Source organism: Indicator indicator, chromosome 41 (assembly GCF_027791375.1).
Source record: "Indicator indicator isolate 239-I01 chromosome 41, UM_Iind_1.1, whole genome shotgun sequence".
Lineage (NCBI taxonomy): Eukaryota > Metazoa > Chordata > Aves > Piciformes > Indicatoridae > Indicator > Indicator indicator.
Window position 1 is genome coordinate 797558 of NC_072050.1, and position 15998 is coordinate 813555.

Sequence of the window (15998 nt, forward strand, 5' to 3'; positions counted from 1 at the left end):
GGGCTTGGGGGGGATGGGGGAACCCATTGGGAGACCACTACAAACTGGTTGCACTGGGACTGGGGCAAGGCAGCGAAATTCCGGTGGGTGGAATGAAGGGAACTGGTCGTCCCCCCCCAAAAAAAAAAAGTGAGAAATGGGCAAAAGGTCACCAGGGAGGCAGCATCCAGGGGGGTGCTGGGGTGGGGGCTCCCCAGGGTCACTCAGGGATGTCAAAGGTGGTGGTGGTGGCCTGTGGGGAGCTGGGTGGGAGGGGGAAGAGAAGGAACATTGAAAGTCCTCTGGGTCCCCCTGGCTTGTCACCTGCTGTGGGGTGGCCTCAGGGCTGTGTCCCTAAGGACCCTCATGGCCCAGCTCTCACCCTGGTGCCCCTTGTTGGCCTTCAGACTTCTCATTTTCAGTCAACTGAAGAGGTTTGCTCAACCCCCTCCCTCCCCCCAAATCTGTCCCCTCAGAGCCCTCAGACCCCAGGAGCTCGCAGTGGCAGGGCCCAGGTGTGGCGACAGTCCCTGTCGTGACACAGCTGTGACAGGGCCCTGTTGTGACAGGGTCCGGAGGCCCTGGGGGTGTTGGCACAGAGCTCCCCCCGCCCCCCGCTTGGTTACCCGAGCCATGTCGCGACAGCCGGACAGGGCCTGTGACAGTCCCTGTCACGACACAGCTGCCTGCGGGGACGGGCCGTAGGGGCCCCGCTGTGCTGACAGAGCCCTGGAGACACTTACACAGCGATCAGGACGTGTCGCGACGGGGAAGCGGCTGTCGCGACAGGGCTGAGGCGGGTGGTGAGGAAAAGGTGACGGGGGTGGGGGCGAAGAGCGCCGCTGTCGCGACATGGCTCGGGTAACCAAGCCGGCCTGGCGGCCCTGAGGAGCATCCTAGACCCAGGGGCTCCCAGCTCTGGGCAAAGGAGCGGCCACGGCCGGGGCGGAGCCAGCACCAAAATGGCGCCGTTTCCGCCACCTTCCCAGCCCCGCCGAGCCGTCCCTCCAAGGGCGCAGCCCGGCCGCTCGCCCCTCCTCCTCGCAGTGTCCATTGGCCAGTTTGAGACGGAGCGCCGTTCTCATTGGTGCGGCTGCCCGCCGCGACGGACGCCTCCGAGTTCTGATTGGGCAACACGCCCGTCAGTGTGCGAGCCCGCCTTCCCCCTCTGCGGGAACGGCAACGTCAATTGGCTGTTCCAGCTGCCAGTCACTCCCCCGCCCAGCCTCCCGTCGCCTATTGGCGGCAATACACGCCCATCACGCCGCCGCCCACGCCGCCGCGGCCGCTCCCATACGGGGTCTCCCTGCGAGCCCGCGCGGGCTCCCATTGGCCCGTACCACCGCCGGCCCACCCCTGCCGCTCCTTCATTGGTCATCGCCTGCGGCGCTTCCCCTCCCCCACGGGGCGGGGCGGGCACCTCCCGCCTCCCTCCCCCATCCTCGGGCCCGCCCTCTCTCCCTACTGGTTACTCCTCCTATCGCTCTCCAGCCCGCGGAGGCGTCCCATTGGCGGACGAGGCCGAGGGGGCGGGCCGCGGGGCTGGGGCCGCGGTGCGCGGCTCCCTCCCTCGGCAGCCCCTTGGCGGTCACCGGCGGGGTTAGGCCGCCTCGTCAGCGAGCCGGGCCCGCCCGCCCCTCCTCGCCCCCGCCCCGCCACCGCTCGGGTTCGTCCCCCCCCGGCTACCATGAGCGGTAAGGACCGACGGGGCGGGGGGTGGTGAGGGGGGGGCCCAGGCACACGCAGACGACGGCGCCCGCCCGCTCGGAGGGGCCAGAGGCGGCCCCGCCCCACGCCGGGCCGGGCCCCGCCGGGCCGGGCCTCGTTGAGCCGAGTCGAGCCGGGGGGACCTGCCGGGGGAGGGACCCGGGGGAGGGGGGAAGGCCTCGGGGGAGGGACCCGGCGAACGGGACGGGCCGAGCTAGGCGCGGATGAGCGGGGAAGGAGCGGAGTGGGGGTGGGGGGGGCGGCGGCCCCGGGTATTGGGGGCGGGGGAGGGGGGTGGTCCCGGTTATCGGGGGCGGGAGGCCCTGGTTATTGAGGGGTGTTGGAGAGGGGATGTGAAGGAGGATTCCGGGGGGTCGGGAGCGGACAGGAGGGATTTGGGGGGTGGGGGACACACATGCGCTTCCCCCCCCCGCCAACCTCCTCCCTCTCCCCCCCGAAGAAGGAGCCTGCGGGGGCGGATGGACGGGGGGGGGCGGGGGGAATGGCGCGGAAGAAGTGGGGGTAGAGGGATCGTGGGTGAAGGGGAACCGTGAAGAGCCATGAGGTGCGGGGGGGACCTTCTAGGCGGGAGGGAAGTCGTGGGGTTGGGGGGCTGGGAGGAACGGGGAGCTATGGGGTGGCGGTGGGAGCCATGAGGTAGGATGGGGCCGCAGGGTGGGGGGCAGTCGTGGGGATGCTGTGTTGTGCTGGGGGGCACGCCGGGGCGGGGAGAGGGCTGTCCGGTTGCGGGGAGCAGGAATGAGGGGCGCAGGTCCTGGGCAGGGAGGAATGGGGGAAGAAGAAGGATTAGGGGGGAGCAGGAGCGCGGCTGTGGTGGGGGAAGCCCTGGGGAGCTCCGTGGGCTGGACCCGCGGTGGGGATTCCCGTGGGCAGGGCAGGGAGAGGGCGGCGGGGTGGATCCCGGGAGGACCGGGGCGGATCGCGGGAGGGCCGGGGCGGGAGTTGTGCTCCGGGGCCAGCCGGGATGGGAAAGGGGAGGCCCGGGGAGGACCTCAGTGGAGGCCAGGGAGTGTCCCGGGTGGCTGGGGAGGAGCTGGAGCCTGGAGCGGAGCCAGGTCCTCCTCCGCCTGTCCCGCTGCCAGCTCCCCTTTGGCAGCTCGCTCCGGTTCCCAGCCCCTTCCCAACCCTTCCCTCCGGTGCCCGAGCTGCGCATGGATCCCCCCGCAAAATGCTTGCCAGCGTGTTGTCCCCCCTCCCCATTTCTACCCGGCCTGCCTCTCCGTGACTCCCACCGTCTCCTCACGCTCCCCACCCCCTTTTCCTGCCCCAAAATGTCTTTTAATTCCCTCTGCCCTTCCCCACCCTGGCAGACCAAGAGAGCCCCGAGGAGATGGCAGCCGTGAAGCCCGAGAAGGGCGAAGGCGACGCCAACAGCAACAGCAGCGCAGGCAGCGGGGAGGGCCAGGTGAGCAGGGGGAGGGAGGAACAACCCCAAACCCCAAGCCTCCCAGGGGAATTGATCCTCCCCGTGGCAAAGTCCAGGGCCGAGCCGAGGGTGTTTGGCTCAGCCGAGCGTCACTGCGCGGCTCGGCTCCCCGGGGAGAGGAAGAGGAGGGCGGCGAAACGCTCGCCGGGGCCGAGGCGGGGGAAGGGGAAGCGGCACCGCGGCCAAACTCCCCGACCCGCAGCGCCCCCGCGGCTTCCCCTCCTCCTCCCTTCTGCGCCCTCCAAAACATTCCTTGCTCCCAGGAAAGAAGAGGGAACACTTCCCTTGCTCCCAGTAAACACCACAGCCCCAGCTGGCTCTTCTCCAGCTTGGGGGGGTGCCCACAGACGCCTCTTTGGTTGTTTGTTTTTTTTTTTTTTTTTTCCTCTGGGGTTGTTCCCCTGCAGGGCTTTGGGGTGGGGGTGTAGGGGAGGAATCTTTCTCCTTGATTTTTTTTTTTGTTTGTTTGTTTTTCCATGCTGCCTCACTCCCTTTTCCTCCTTCCCAGAGGATTTTTCCCTCTGGGTTCAGCCTGTGTCTGGCAGTTGTGTTTTTCAGGAAGCTGTGTTTATCTTTTCCAAGTAGGCTCCTCCCTGCTTTTAATGTTGGGCTTGGCTTGGGTTGTTGTGTTGGGGTTGGGTTTGGGGTTGGGTTTTTGGTTTGTTTTTTTTTTTTTCCTACCCCTTCCTTTTTTGGGCCATCTCCTGAACTCCTCTTCCTCCTCTTCCTCCTCCTCCTTCCTCCTTCCCAGGAATCACAGCCTTCCCCCCTGGCTCTGCTGGCAGCCACCTGCAGCCGAATCGAGTCTCCCAACGAGAATTCCAACAGCTCTCAGGGTGGCCAGCAAGGAGGGAGCAGTGAGCTGGACCTGAGTGCTGCTGCTGCTCAGATTGCTCAGTCTGCCAACGGCTGGCAGATCATCTCCACCGGTTCCACCACCCCAACACCTTCCAAGGAGCAAGGTGGCAACGGTGGTGGCAACGGTGGGGAGGGCTCCAAGAGCCGGCCGGTGAGCGCCGGGCAGTACGTGGTGACCACAGCTTCCAACCTGCAGAACCAGCAGGTCCTGACTGGGCTGCCAGGAGTCCTGCCAAACATCCAGTACCAGGTCATCCCCCAGTTCCAAACCATCGATGGGCAACAGCTCCAGTTTGCCACCACCCCAACCCAAGTCAACGTCCAGCAGGACGCCTCCGGGCAGCTGCAGATCATCCCCGGTACCAACCAGCAGATCATCACGAGCAGGGCTGGGACCAGTAACCTCATTGCCATGCCCAACCTGCTGCAGCAGGCTGTGCCCATCCAGGGTGTGGGCTTGGCCAACAACACCCTCTCAGGGCAAACCCAATACGTGGCCAACGTCCCCGTGGCCCTCAATGGCAATATCACTTTGTTGCCAGTCAACAGCGTGGCTGCCAGCCTGGCACCCACCTCCCAGACAGTGACCATGAGCAGCTCTGGCTCCCCAGACAGCAGCTCCCAAACTGTCACCTCCAGCTCTGCTGCCACTTCCAGCAACGCTGCCACCTCCCAGGGCAGTTCCGGAGCCTTCTTCACCAACGCCAACAGCTACTCCACCACCACCACCACCAGCAACTTGGGCATCATGAATTTCTCCACCAGTGCCACTGTGGGCAGCAACGTCCAGTCCCAGACCCCGCAGAGGGGCAGCGGTGGGCAGAGCTCGGACTCGTTGCAGAGCTCGGTTTCTGGGGTGGCTTTGCCAGGTGGGCAGCAGAAGGAGGGGGAGCAGAGTCAGCAGTCCCAGCAGCAGCAGCAGCAGATCCTGATCCAACCACAGCTCGTCCAAGGTGGGCAAACCATCCAAGCCCTGCAGACCACCCCTCTCTCTGGCCAGACCTTTGCCACTCAAGCCATCTCTCAAGATGCTTTGCAGAACCTTCAGCTCCAGGCTGTGCCCAACTCGGGGCCCATCATCATCCGCACCCCCACGGTGGGGCCCAACGGCCAGGTCAGCTGGCAGACCATCCAGCTCCAGAACCTGCAAGTGCAGAACCCCCAGGCTCAGACAATCACCTTGGCCCCCATGCAGGGAGTCTCCCTGGGGCAAAGTGGCAGCACCAGCACCACCCTCACCCCCATCGCCTCCCTCCCCAGTGGCACCGTCACCGTCAACGCCGCCCAGCTCTCCTCCATGCCAGGCCTCCAGACTATTAACCTCAGTGCCTTGGGAGCTTCTGGGATCCAGGTTCATCAGCTCCAAGGGTTGCCCTTGGCCATTGCCAACGCTACTGGTGAGTCCACCCCCCCCTCCACCTCCGGGGGGGGTCATTTTTAGTCCTAGCTGGGGCTGGAGCAGCTGGAAGAGGTGAAACGAGGACCCTGTGGGCTTCCAGCCCTGCTGTGGCTTGTGCCAGGCCTGGAGGTGGTGGTGGTTGGTGCCAGATGGGCTGGCACCAAGGTGGAAGTGCTGAAGGTGGCTTGTGGTGGCCTGGGGATGGAAGTGTTGAAGGTTTTGAAGGTGGTTTGTGGTGCCTCGGGATGGAAGTGTTGAGTCACTTGAAGGCTTCTTGGGGGAGCTTCTGCTCTGATTAACTCCTGGGCAGCTACTAAGGAGGAAGATGGTTGTGAGTGGGGAAGGAGGGAGGTGCTGGAGGAGGAGAAGCAGATGGCAAGCGGGCTGGTGCCTATGGTGGCCCTGGGAAGGAAGTCTTGACCTTCTCCTGATCACCAGGAGACAATTTTGGAGGAGTTTTTGATCTAATTAACTCTTGGGAGGTTGATTGAGGGAAGGAGAGGGAGGAGATGGCTGTGAGTGGGGAAGGAGGGAGATGTAGGAGGAGGAAGAGTGGCAGGGGACAAGGGGATTGGTGCTTGTGGTAGCCCTGGGAAGAAGGTTGACCCTCACTGAGGACTCGTTTTGGGCAGGTCCTGGTCTGATTGATCTCTGGAGTGGCTGCTAAGGAGGAGATGGTTGTGAGTGGGGAAGGAGTGAGGGGCTGAAGGTGAAGTGTGGCTTTGTCCTGCCCTGATGACCATCCCTGGGCTGGGGTCTCAGGTCAGTTTTGGGGTGTGGGAGCCAGCAGAAGGAGTCAGGACTTCTCCAGAGTGGCCAAAATCCCCCTGCCCTGCCTGGAGCAAACAGGTAGAGTCACAAAGCCCTGGGGACTTCCCTGGCAGGGCTGGAAGCAGCAGGTTCCTGCCAGGGAAATTCAGCCTCCAGCTGGGTGCTGGCTTGGGCCATGGATACCTGGAGCAGGGCAGGCTGCTCAGATCCCTCCAGATCCATCCCATCCGATCCCAAAGGCACCAGGGAGGGGCTGGGGACCACGGTGGGAAAGGGGTTGTGGAAAGGGTCAAGGACCTCAGTGGGGAGGGGAGTGAGGAAGGACCTTGAGAGGGACAGGGGTGAGGGCCACGGTGGGGAAGAGGTCAAGGACCACAGTGAGGAGGGGGCTGGGGAAGACGTCAAGGACCACAGTGAGGAGGGGGCTGAGGAAGAGGTCAAGGACCACAGTGAGGAGGGGGCTGGGGAAGAGGTCAAGGACCACAGTGAGGAGGGGGCTGAGGAAGAGGTCAAGGACCACAGTGAGGAGGGGGCTGGGGAAGAGGTCAAGGACCTCAGTGGGGAACGGGTTGAAGACCACAGTGGGGAAGAGCTCAAGACAGGGAAGGGGTCAAGGACCATGGTGGGGACAGGGGTAAAGGCTGCAGTGTGGGAGGGGGGAGGTGTGGGGTCGAGGAGCACACCTGGGAGCTTGTGTGAGAGCTTGAGGTTCCTCAGCTTCCCGTTGGAGAGCCAAGCGTGGATAGGAGGCCAGGAGCCTCTTGGAACTCTGCTTGTTTTTCCAGTTCTCTTTCCCCTCCAGTCGGTTTGGGGCTCCAAAGGTCCTTGCTGGATTTAGTCACAACGAGGGGGGGGGAAAGAAGCAGCACTTCCCCCCCACCCCCTCCCTGCCCCCTCCCAGTTGCTCAACCCAGCTGGTGCCTCCTTGGCAGCCTTGTTTGGGGCTGTTGCTACAGCAGAGCCCAGCTCCAGCCCTGCTCCAGTCGGGATTAGCCTGATCCTGGGATTTCCCGGGGCTGGGGGGAGAGGGGTTGAGCCCTGTGGAGGGCTGGGAGGAAGCCGGGGGTGGTGGAGGGGCCCCTGGGGCTTTGGCAGCCGGGCTTGGCTGGATTGCAGGGGGCTGAGGGGGTTGTGTCGCGACAGGCCGGGTCTGGAGGGGGTTGTGTCGCGACAGGCCGGGTCTGGAGGGGGTTGTGTCGCGACAGGCCGGGTCTGGAGCCGCTCGTGTCGCGACAGGCTGCTGCCGGGGCCGTGTGCGTGGCTCCGTTGCCGTTGGAGGCGCCGCAGCCGGGCGTGGGCAGCTCCCGGGTCTTGTCTCGGGGCCAGGCTCTGCCCCCGGAGGTGGGACAGGGAGGAACCTTCCAGAGACCACCCACTGCTGGGCAGCCTCCTCCTCTGCTGCTGCTCCTCCTTTTTCTCCTCCTCTGCTCCTTCCTCCTCCTCCCCCTCTCTTTCCTTCTTGCTTCCTCCTCTCCTTCCTTCCTTTTCCTCTCCTCTCTCCTTCTTCCTTCCTCCTACTTTTTCCTTCCTTCTTTCATTCTTCCTCTTCTCCTTCATTCTTCTTTCCTTCTTTCCTCCTCCATTCCTCCTTCCTTTTTTCCTCTTCCTTTCCTCCCTACTTCCTTCCTTCTTTCCTCCTCTTCTCCCTCTCCTTCCTTCCTCCTTTCCTCCTCCTCACTGCCAGCTGGGCCATGCCCCAGCAGAGCCATGAGCAGGGCACTGATGGGGCAGGGCTGGCATGTGGGCAAACAGGACTGGGGAGGACATCTCCATGGCTGCCACTGTCCCCAAAACCCCAGAGCTGGCCTTGGGTGTCACCCCCTGGTTCTGGGTGCTCCTGGGTGGGTGACAGCAGTGTCCCCCCTGTGCCCCCCTGGTTCTGGGTGCTCCTGGGTGGGTGACAGCAGTGTCCCCCCTGTGCCCCCCTGGTTCTGGGTGCTCCTGGGTGGGTGACAGCAGTGTCCCCCCTGTGCCCCCCTGGTTCTGGGTGCTCCTGGGTGGGTGACAGCAGTGTCCCCCCTGTGCCCCCCTGGTTCTGGGTGCTCCTGGGTGGGTGACAGCAGTGTCCCCCCTGTGCCCCCCTGGTTCTGGGTGCTCCTGGGTGGGTGACAGCAGTGTCCCCCCTGTGCCCCTCTGGTTCTGGGTGCTCCTGGGTGGGTGACAGCAGTGTCCCCCCTGTGCCCCCCTCGTTCTGGGTGCTCCTGGGTGGGTGACAGCAGTGTCCCCCCTGTGCCTCCCTGGTTCTGGGTGCTCCTGGGTGGGTGACAGCAGTGTCCCCCCTGTGCCCCCCTGGTTCTGGGTGCTCCTGGGTGGGTGACAGCAGTGTCCCTCCTGTGCCCCCCTGGTTCTGGGTGCTCCTGGGTGGGTGACAGCAGTGTCCCTCCTGTGCCCCCCTGGTTCTGGGTGCTCCTGGGTGGGTGACAGCAGTGTCCCTCCTGTGCCCCCCTGGTTCTGGGTGCTCCTGGGTGGGTGTTGCAAACCTTGGCCACCTCATGGGGGTGACAGCAGCATCACCCTAATGTCCCCACAGCTCTGGCTGCTGGGGTTGGTGACATCCTGCACGTGGAAGCTCTGTGGTGAGCAGGGTGGGGATGGTTTCATCACCAGGGCTCCTCTTCCCCTTTTCACCCGGAGGGACTTTTTCTAGCTCCCTGTCCCCATCCTGCTGTTCTGAGCTCTTGCAGCCCAGGCTGGCTCAGGGATGTCCTGGACCAAACTGGGCTCTCCTGGTGCCTTCCCATGAGCTCAGCCCCTTTGGTGGGAGCTGCAGGATCTTCTCTCCCAGCAGAAGGTGGAACTGGGAGGGTTGCCCAGCAGCACTGGTTGGACTGGGCAGGATGTGGCAGCCCCCAGCTGTGCCTCTGCCCAGGGACAGGACCAGGACTGGCTCCTTGTCAGGGCTCCTTGGTTGATTTGAGGGGTGGGATGGAGCTAGAAGACCCTTCTGGGGGCCAGGAGGAGCCTTCTGGGGTCAAGGAGGACCTTTCTAAGAGGCCAAGAGGACCCTTCTGAGGGCCAACCCCCCTCTAGGTGGGAGCAGGAACCCTTTGGAGTCTCCTCCCCAGCTCCCTGCTTGCCACTTTGCTTTCTCCAGGGCTCCAAGGCTGGACACAAAGCCCTGATTGTCTCCTGGCTTTGAAGGGCAGCTTTGTGGTGTGGCCTGGATGAGACATCCCCATGGCATCGTCTGCAGAGGGGAGGGGAAGGTGGGGATGGATCCCACAGGAAGCAGCCAGCCCAGGCAGGATCCCTCCTGTGGCCTGCTGGGGTTGGTGACATCAGGGCACAAAATAAGGAGTCTGGGAAACGTCCTGCTCCTGGCCTTGCACTTCAAACCCCCTCCCAGCTCCTCCTGGGCAGCAGCAAGAGGGTGGAGAAAGAGCCCAAACCCCGAGAGAGGTCTTTGGGATCTGCCTGGGAAAAGGGAATGGCCCTGGGGTGGATCCTGCACCCCTGTGGGGCTGCCCTGCTCCCCCTTCCTCCCTCCCCTCCCTCCCCTCCCTCCCCTCCCCTCCCTCTCTCCCCTCCCTCCCCTCCCTCTCTCCCCTCCCTCCCCTCCCCTCACCTCCGTCCCTCCCCTCCCTCTCTCCCCTCCCTCCCCTCCCTCTCTCTCCTTCCTCCCCTCCCTCCCTGCTCTCCTCCCCTCCTCTGGAGGCCAGGCCATGGGAGCAGCTGGCAGCTCTGCTGGTCAGACTGGTTGGGTGCTGCTCGCCCTGTGACTCCTCATGGAGGAGCTTCCTCCCCCCAGCTCTGGACCTTCTGGGCCTTCATCATCTCCTTCCCTTTTATCTGTGCCAACCTCACCCCTCTGAGGAGCCTGCAGGAGCCTGGCCCTGGGCTTTATCTGCCCCTCACAGGAGCTGCTTCCTCCTGCTCCCACCAGGACTCGGGGTGGCTCTGTCTGAGGTGGGCTCCTTTCCAGGGCATTGTCACCAAGCTTGGAGAGGTTGCTTGGGTCCAGCTGTCTCCAGCCCCTGCTGCAGGACATCTTGGGGAGATGCTGAGGGTGATACAGGAACAAAGGCCCCAGAGTTTGGTACCCCCCAGGCCATGCTGAGAGCACAAAGCCAGATGGGATCCAGGAGCAGCTGAGGGAGCTGGGGGGGGGTTGAGGCTGGAGAAGAGGAGGCTGAGGGGAGACCTTCTGGCTCCCTGCAAGTGCTTGAGGGGAGGCTGGAGCCAGGGGGGGGTTGGGCTCTGCTGCCAAGGGACAAGGGCCAGGACAAGAGGAGATGGCCTCGAGCTGCCCCAGGGCAGGTTCAGGTTGGCCTTGAGGAACAATTTCTGCCCCTTGGGGGTTCTCAAGTCCTGGATCAGGCTCCTCAGGGAGGTGATGGAGTCCCCATGCCTGGAGGTGTTTCCAAGCCCTGGAGCTGTGGTGCTGAGGGCTGTGGGTTGGCAGCAGCCTTGGTCTGAAAGGTCTTCTCCAGCCAGAAGGTCTCCATGATTCAGCTGAGAGCTTCCTCCTGCCTGGTGCAGCCTGGATGAGGCCATCCTCAGGGCCATTCTCTGCTCTTTGGGACCATCACCAACCTTCACCCCAGGCTGCTGGGACACTGCCACATGAGAGCAGCTCCTCAGTGTGGCCCAGGTGGCCTCCTGGCTGCTGCTTCCTGCAGCCCAAGTGGCTCAGGCGTGATGCAAGTGCAGACAGACTCACAGATGACTCAGGGTTCAGCACCTTGCTTGCAGCCCTTGGCTGCTGTCTCATGGCTTTGGCTGTCTCCAGCCTCGACCACAGAAGTCTGTCTCACCCAGCAGATGTGACCCACTGCAGGCTTGGCCACCCCTAATCTCAAGCCCACCTAGAAGACCAAGCTGCTCTTGATGCCACCATGGCTTGGAGGAGTGAGATCAAAGCTCCTCAGCTGTGGAGCCACCAGCTGGCTGCACACCCAACTCCCTCATGGAGCACAGAGGCCACTGCAGAGGGTGGTGGTTCGTGCCCCAGCCAGCCTGGCATCTGCTCCTGGTGGCCTTTGTCCTCTGCTGAGCCCTGCCCAGGCCACCACTGACGCCTGCTGGCAGCACCAAGGCTGTGGTTGACCTCCAACACCTCCAGGAGCTGTGCAGAGCTCTGCTGCTTCTATTTTCCCCTCTTGCTTGTTTTGTTTTGTTTTGTTTTTTTTTTCCACTCTGGAACAGCTGGCAGGTGGCTGGAAGGACACTGGGAGGCTCTTTCCTGGGAGGTGGAGCTCTTGATGTTCTCCTGGGTGGACATCAGAGAGCAGGGACCGAGATGTGGAGGAGCTGGAGGGGCTGTGAGAGCCCCAAGGCTTTAAGGAGAGTTTTAGTGGGCATTAGACACAGAAGCTGGTGGAAAGCTGAGGGAGGAGGTTGGGATGAGCTTCCCAAGCCAGCTGAGACCCTCCTGGATTTAGGGAACGGAGGGAAAGACCTTCTTGCTTCCATCCCTGTTGCTCCATATGGGGAATATGGGGATATTGGGAAGAATTTCTTCACTCCGGGAGCAGTCAGGGGTTGGAAGAGGCTGCTCAGGGAGGTGGTGGAGTCCCCATCCCTGGAGGTGTTCCAGAGCCCTGTGGCCATGGCACTTGGGGTCATGGTTTGGTGGCCATGGTGGGGCTGGGTTAATGGTTGGCCTGGATGATCTCAGAGGCCTTTTCCAACCTCAGTGATTTTGTGATTCCAGGCTGCTACTGCAGCTCCCACAGTAACCTCCTGTGTTTGCTCTCCAGGTGACCACAGTGCTCAGCTGGGGCTCCATGGCACCAGTGGAGATGGGCTGGGGGATGAGAGTGCAGCAGTGGAGGAAGGAGAAACCAGCCCAGACCCACAGCCCCAGCAAGGGAAGAAGACAAGGAGGGAGGCTTGCACCTGCCCCTACTGCAAAGACAACGAGGGGAGGTGAGGCTGGAGCCCCAAAAGTCCTTCCCTTGGCCCCATCCAGCCTGGAGGTGTTCAAGGCCACGTTGCATGGGGTCTTGAGTGACTGGGCTGGTGGGAGGTGTCCCTCCTGGTCTCCCTTCTGGTCCTACAGCAGCACCTACAGCTCAGCCACCTGCTTCAGCCCTGTCAGGCCTCACCTCGGGGTTGCTGATGCTGGGGACACTGCTGGCACAAGGGCCATGACTTACCCTTGGTTGTGTCCCAGCATGGAGGGGCTGGAGGGGACCTCTGGAGCTCCCCCAGCCCATCCCCCCCTGCTCCAGCAGGGCACCCTCAGCAGCTTGCCCAGGGGCACAGTGCCCAGGGGGGGTTGGGAGCTCTCCACACCAGGAGACTCCACAACCTCTCTGGGCAGCTGCAGGGCTCAGCAGCCTCACCCCAAACAACTTTCTCCTCCTGGGCTCCACTTTGTGCCCCTTGCCCTGGCCCTGGGTGCCACTGAGCAGAGCCTGGCCCCAGCCTCTTGCCCCCTCCCCACAGCTCCTTTAGCTCTTGCTGAGCATTGCTCAGCTCCCCTCTGGGGCTGCTCTTCTGCAGGCTCTCAGCCCCAGGGCTCTCAGCCTTTGCTCCTCCCAGAGCTGCTCCAGACCCCTCAGCATCTTCCCAGCCTCCCCTGGGCTCTCCCCAGCACTTCCCTGTCCCTCTGGAGCTGGGGAGCCCAGAACTGGCCCCAGGCCTTCTCCAGCTGTGTCCTCCCTGGGGCAGAGCAGAGGGGCAGCAGAACCTCCCTTGCCCTGCTGGCCACACTCCTCTGAATGCCCCCAGGACCCCCTTGGGGCCTTCTTGGCCATGAGGGCACATTGCTGGCTTCTGGGCACCTTCTTGTGCCCCAGCCCTGCCAGCTGCTGCTCTGTGGAGCTCACCACTCCCTGTGCTGCTGCAGGAGCTTCTCCCTCCATCCCTAGGGGGAGAAGTTGAACTCCATTAACACCAATCAACCTTTGAGACCTCTTGGGGTTTCTTCTGCTCTCCAGCTCCCTTGGTGTTCCACCTTCCTCTTCCCCCTCTCTTCCTCTTCCCCCTCTCTTCCTCTTCCCCCTCTCTTCCTCTTCCCCCTCTCTTCCTCTTCCCCCTCTCTTCCTCTTCCCCCTCTCTTCCTCTTCCCCTCTCTTCCTCTTCCCCCCCTCTTCCTCTTCCCCCCTCTTCCTCTTCCCCCCTCTTCCTCTTCCCCCCCTCTTCCTCTTCCCCCCCTCTTCCTCTTCCCCCCTCTTCCTCTTCCCCCCCTCTTCCTCTTCCCCCCCTCTTCCTCTTCCCCCCCTCTTCCTCTTCCCCCCTCTTCCTCTTCCCCCCCTCTTCCTCTTCCCCCCCTCTTCCTCTTCCCCCCTCTTCCTCTTCCCCCCTCTTCCTCTTCCCCCCCTCTTCCTCTTCCCCCTCTCTTCCTCTTCCCCCCCTCTTCCTCTTCCCCCCCTCTTCCTCTTCCCCCCCTCTTCCTCTTCCCCCCCTCAGCACCTTTTAACCACTCTGAATGTTTTGTTTTGTTTTGTTCTGTTTTTCTCAGGAGCTCTGGAGATCCAGGTAAAAAAAAGCAACACATCTGCCACATCCCAGGCTGTGGGAAGGTCTATGGCAAAACTTCTCACCTGAGGGCCCACCTGAGGTGGCACACAGGGGAGAGACCTTTCATCTGCAACTGGATCCTGTGCGGGAAGCGCTTCACCCGCAGCGACGAGCTGCAGCGGCACAAGCGCACGCACACAGGTAGGACCTGCTGCACCCCACAGCCTGCAGGGGACCTCCAGAGAACCAGCACAGGATCATGGAACTGCCTTGGAAAAGCCCTCTGAGGTCATCCAGTCCAACCAGCAACCCAACCCCACCATGGCCACCAAACCGTGGCCCCGAGTGCCGTGGGCACAGCTTCCCGGATGGGGACTCCACCACCTCCCTGGGCAGCCTGGGCCAGTGCCTGACTGCTCTGGCAGGGCAGAAGTTGTTCCTCATGCCCAACCTGAGCCTGCCCTGGGGCAGCTTGAGGCCATCTCCTCTTGTCCCATTGTGTTGGACAGGAGATCTAAACCCCCACTTGGCTCCAGCCTCCTCTGAGGGGCTTGCAGAGAGCCAGAAGGTCTCCTCTGAGCTTCCTCTTCTCCAGGCTGAACACCCCCAGGACCCTCAGCTGCTCCTCCCCAGCCCTCTTCTCCAGACCCTTCTCCTCAGCCTCCTCTTCTCCCAAGGCTCGGAACTGTGGCCACTTTCTGTTCAGTGATGATCTCCATGAGGACATTGAGGGCTCCATCACTTGGCAGGTGGCACCAAGTTGGGTGGGAGTGTTGGAGCTGCTTGAAGGTAGGAATTCCACAATCCCAGACTGGTGACTTTCTGGAGTTTCCCCAACCCATCCCCACCCTGCTCCAGCAGGGCACCCACAGCAGCTTGCCCAGGAGCACAATGCCCAGGGGGGTTTGGAAGCTCTCCACAACCTCTCTGGGCAGCTCCAGGGCTCAGCAGCCTCACACCAAACAACTTTCTCCTCCTGCTCAGCTGCAACCTCCTGGACTCCACTTTGTGCCCTTCGCCCTGTCCCTGAGAGTTTCAAGTTCTGGCCCAGGCTGCTCAGGGCAGTGGTGGAGTCTCCATCCCTGAAGGGGTTTTGGAGCCCTGGAGATGTGGTGCTGAGAGCCATGGGCTGGTGTTGCCCTGGCAGTGCTGGGGGTAGAACTTGATGCCCTTAAAGCTCTTTTCCAACTGCAACAATTTGGTGACTGCTTCTCCTGAGGTCCACCTGGGCTTGGCTGATGGAACCCACCCTGACCTCTTCACCTCCCACTTCACCTTTTCTCTTCCCATCCCTCCTTCCAGGGGAGAAGAAATTCGCCTGCCCAGAGTGTCCCAAACGCTTCATGAGGAGCGACCACCTCTCCAAACACATCAAAACTCACCAGAACAAGAAGGGAGGAGCTGGCAACAGCGTGGCCATGAACGTCTCCACCGTCTCCATGGACACTGGGACCTCGGCCGAGGGTAACGGTGGCTCAACCCCTTCCGCCCTCATCGCCACCAACATGGTGGCCATGGAAGCCATCTGCCCCGAGGGCATCGCCCGCCTGGCCAGCAGTGGCATCAACGTCATGCAAGTGGCCGACCTCCAATCCATCAACATCAGCGGCAACGGCTTCTGAGGGGGGCAGCCGGGGCTGGGGGGACGCCAGGCAGCGGCCACCAGGCCCAGGCAGAGAGCTTGGGGGTTTGGGGGGGACACACTGATGAGAGGCCAGCAGGGGGGCACCCCACAGAGAGGGGAGCTGCTGTCACCACTGGGGTGACCTCCATTTGTCACCCCTCCAGCACTCAGAGCCCAGCTCCCCTTCACTGGGCTGGCCCCAGGAGCCCCCCAGGGCCTGCTCCCTGCCCGGGGCCTGCTGCCCACCCAGGGCCTGCTCCCCAGCCTGGGAAGTGCTGCCCCCTCGGGGCCTGCTCCCTGCCTGGGGCCTGCTCCCTGCCTGGGGCCTGCTCCCTGCCTGGGGCCTGCTGCCCCCTCGGGGCCTGCTTCCTGCCTGGGGCCTGCTGCCCCCTCAGGGCCTGCTCCCTGCCTGGGGCCTGCTCCCTGCCAGGGCCTGCTCCCCCCTCGGGGCCTGCTGCCCCCTCGCCAAGGCCAGAGCTTAGATTTGTAGAGTTTTTAAGTTTGGCTTTATTGTTATTGGGGTTTTGGCCCTTTTTGGTCCTTCTTTCTTTTTTTTTTTTTTTTGGCCCTTTTTGACTTCTTCCGGGCCTCTTTCTGGCCCTCTTTTCCCTCTTGTCTTCCCCTCCCTCCTCTTTTCCTGCCTTGTTTTCCTCCTGCCATTTTTTTGTCCTTTCTCTTTTTCCCCCTTTTTTGTCCTCACCCTTTTTCTCCCCTATTTTGTCCTCCTTTTCCTCTCCTCCTACCTCTATTTTCTCCTCCCTTTCCTCTCTTGGTCCCCCTCTTCCCCTTCCTCTTCTCTTTTATTT

At 62.8% G+C, this 15998-nt stretch overlaps 1 protein-coding gene across 1 annotated transcript; it reads left to right on the top strand.

Moving 5' to 3' along the window:
• Nucleotides 1–941: 941 nt before the first annotated feature.
• On the top strand, nt 942–15190 carry SP1 (Sp1 transcription factor). The gene is made up of 7 exons (XM_054397086.1): nt 942–1163; nt 1205–1673; nt 3000–3112; nt 3885–5388; nt 11861–12029; nt 13570–13769; nt 14871–15190. The coding sequence occupies exons 1-7, from the start codon at nt 942–944 to the stop codon at nt 15188–15190; spliced, it is 2997 nt and encodes a 998-aa protein (XP_054253061.1).
• The last annotated feature ends 808 nt before the right edge of the window (nt 15191–15998 follow it).

Bases quoted from the DNA above. Each gene is read 5' to 3' on its own strand.
- SP1 (XM_054397086.1), top strand. From the start codon at position 942: ATGGCGCCGTTTCCGCCACCTTCCCAGCCCCGCCGAGCCGTCCCTCCA. The intron at 1,164-1,204 runs GTCAATTGGCTG...TCCCCCGCCCAG, and splicing joins CCCTCTGCGGGAACGGCAAC to CCTCCCGTCGCCTATTGGCG. The intron at 12,030-13,569 runs GTGAGGCTGGAG...TGTTTTTCTCAG, and splicing joins TGCAAAGACAACGAGGGGAG to GAGCTCTGGAGATCCAGGTA.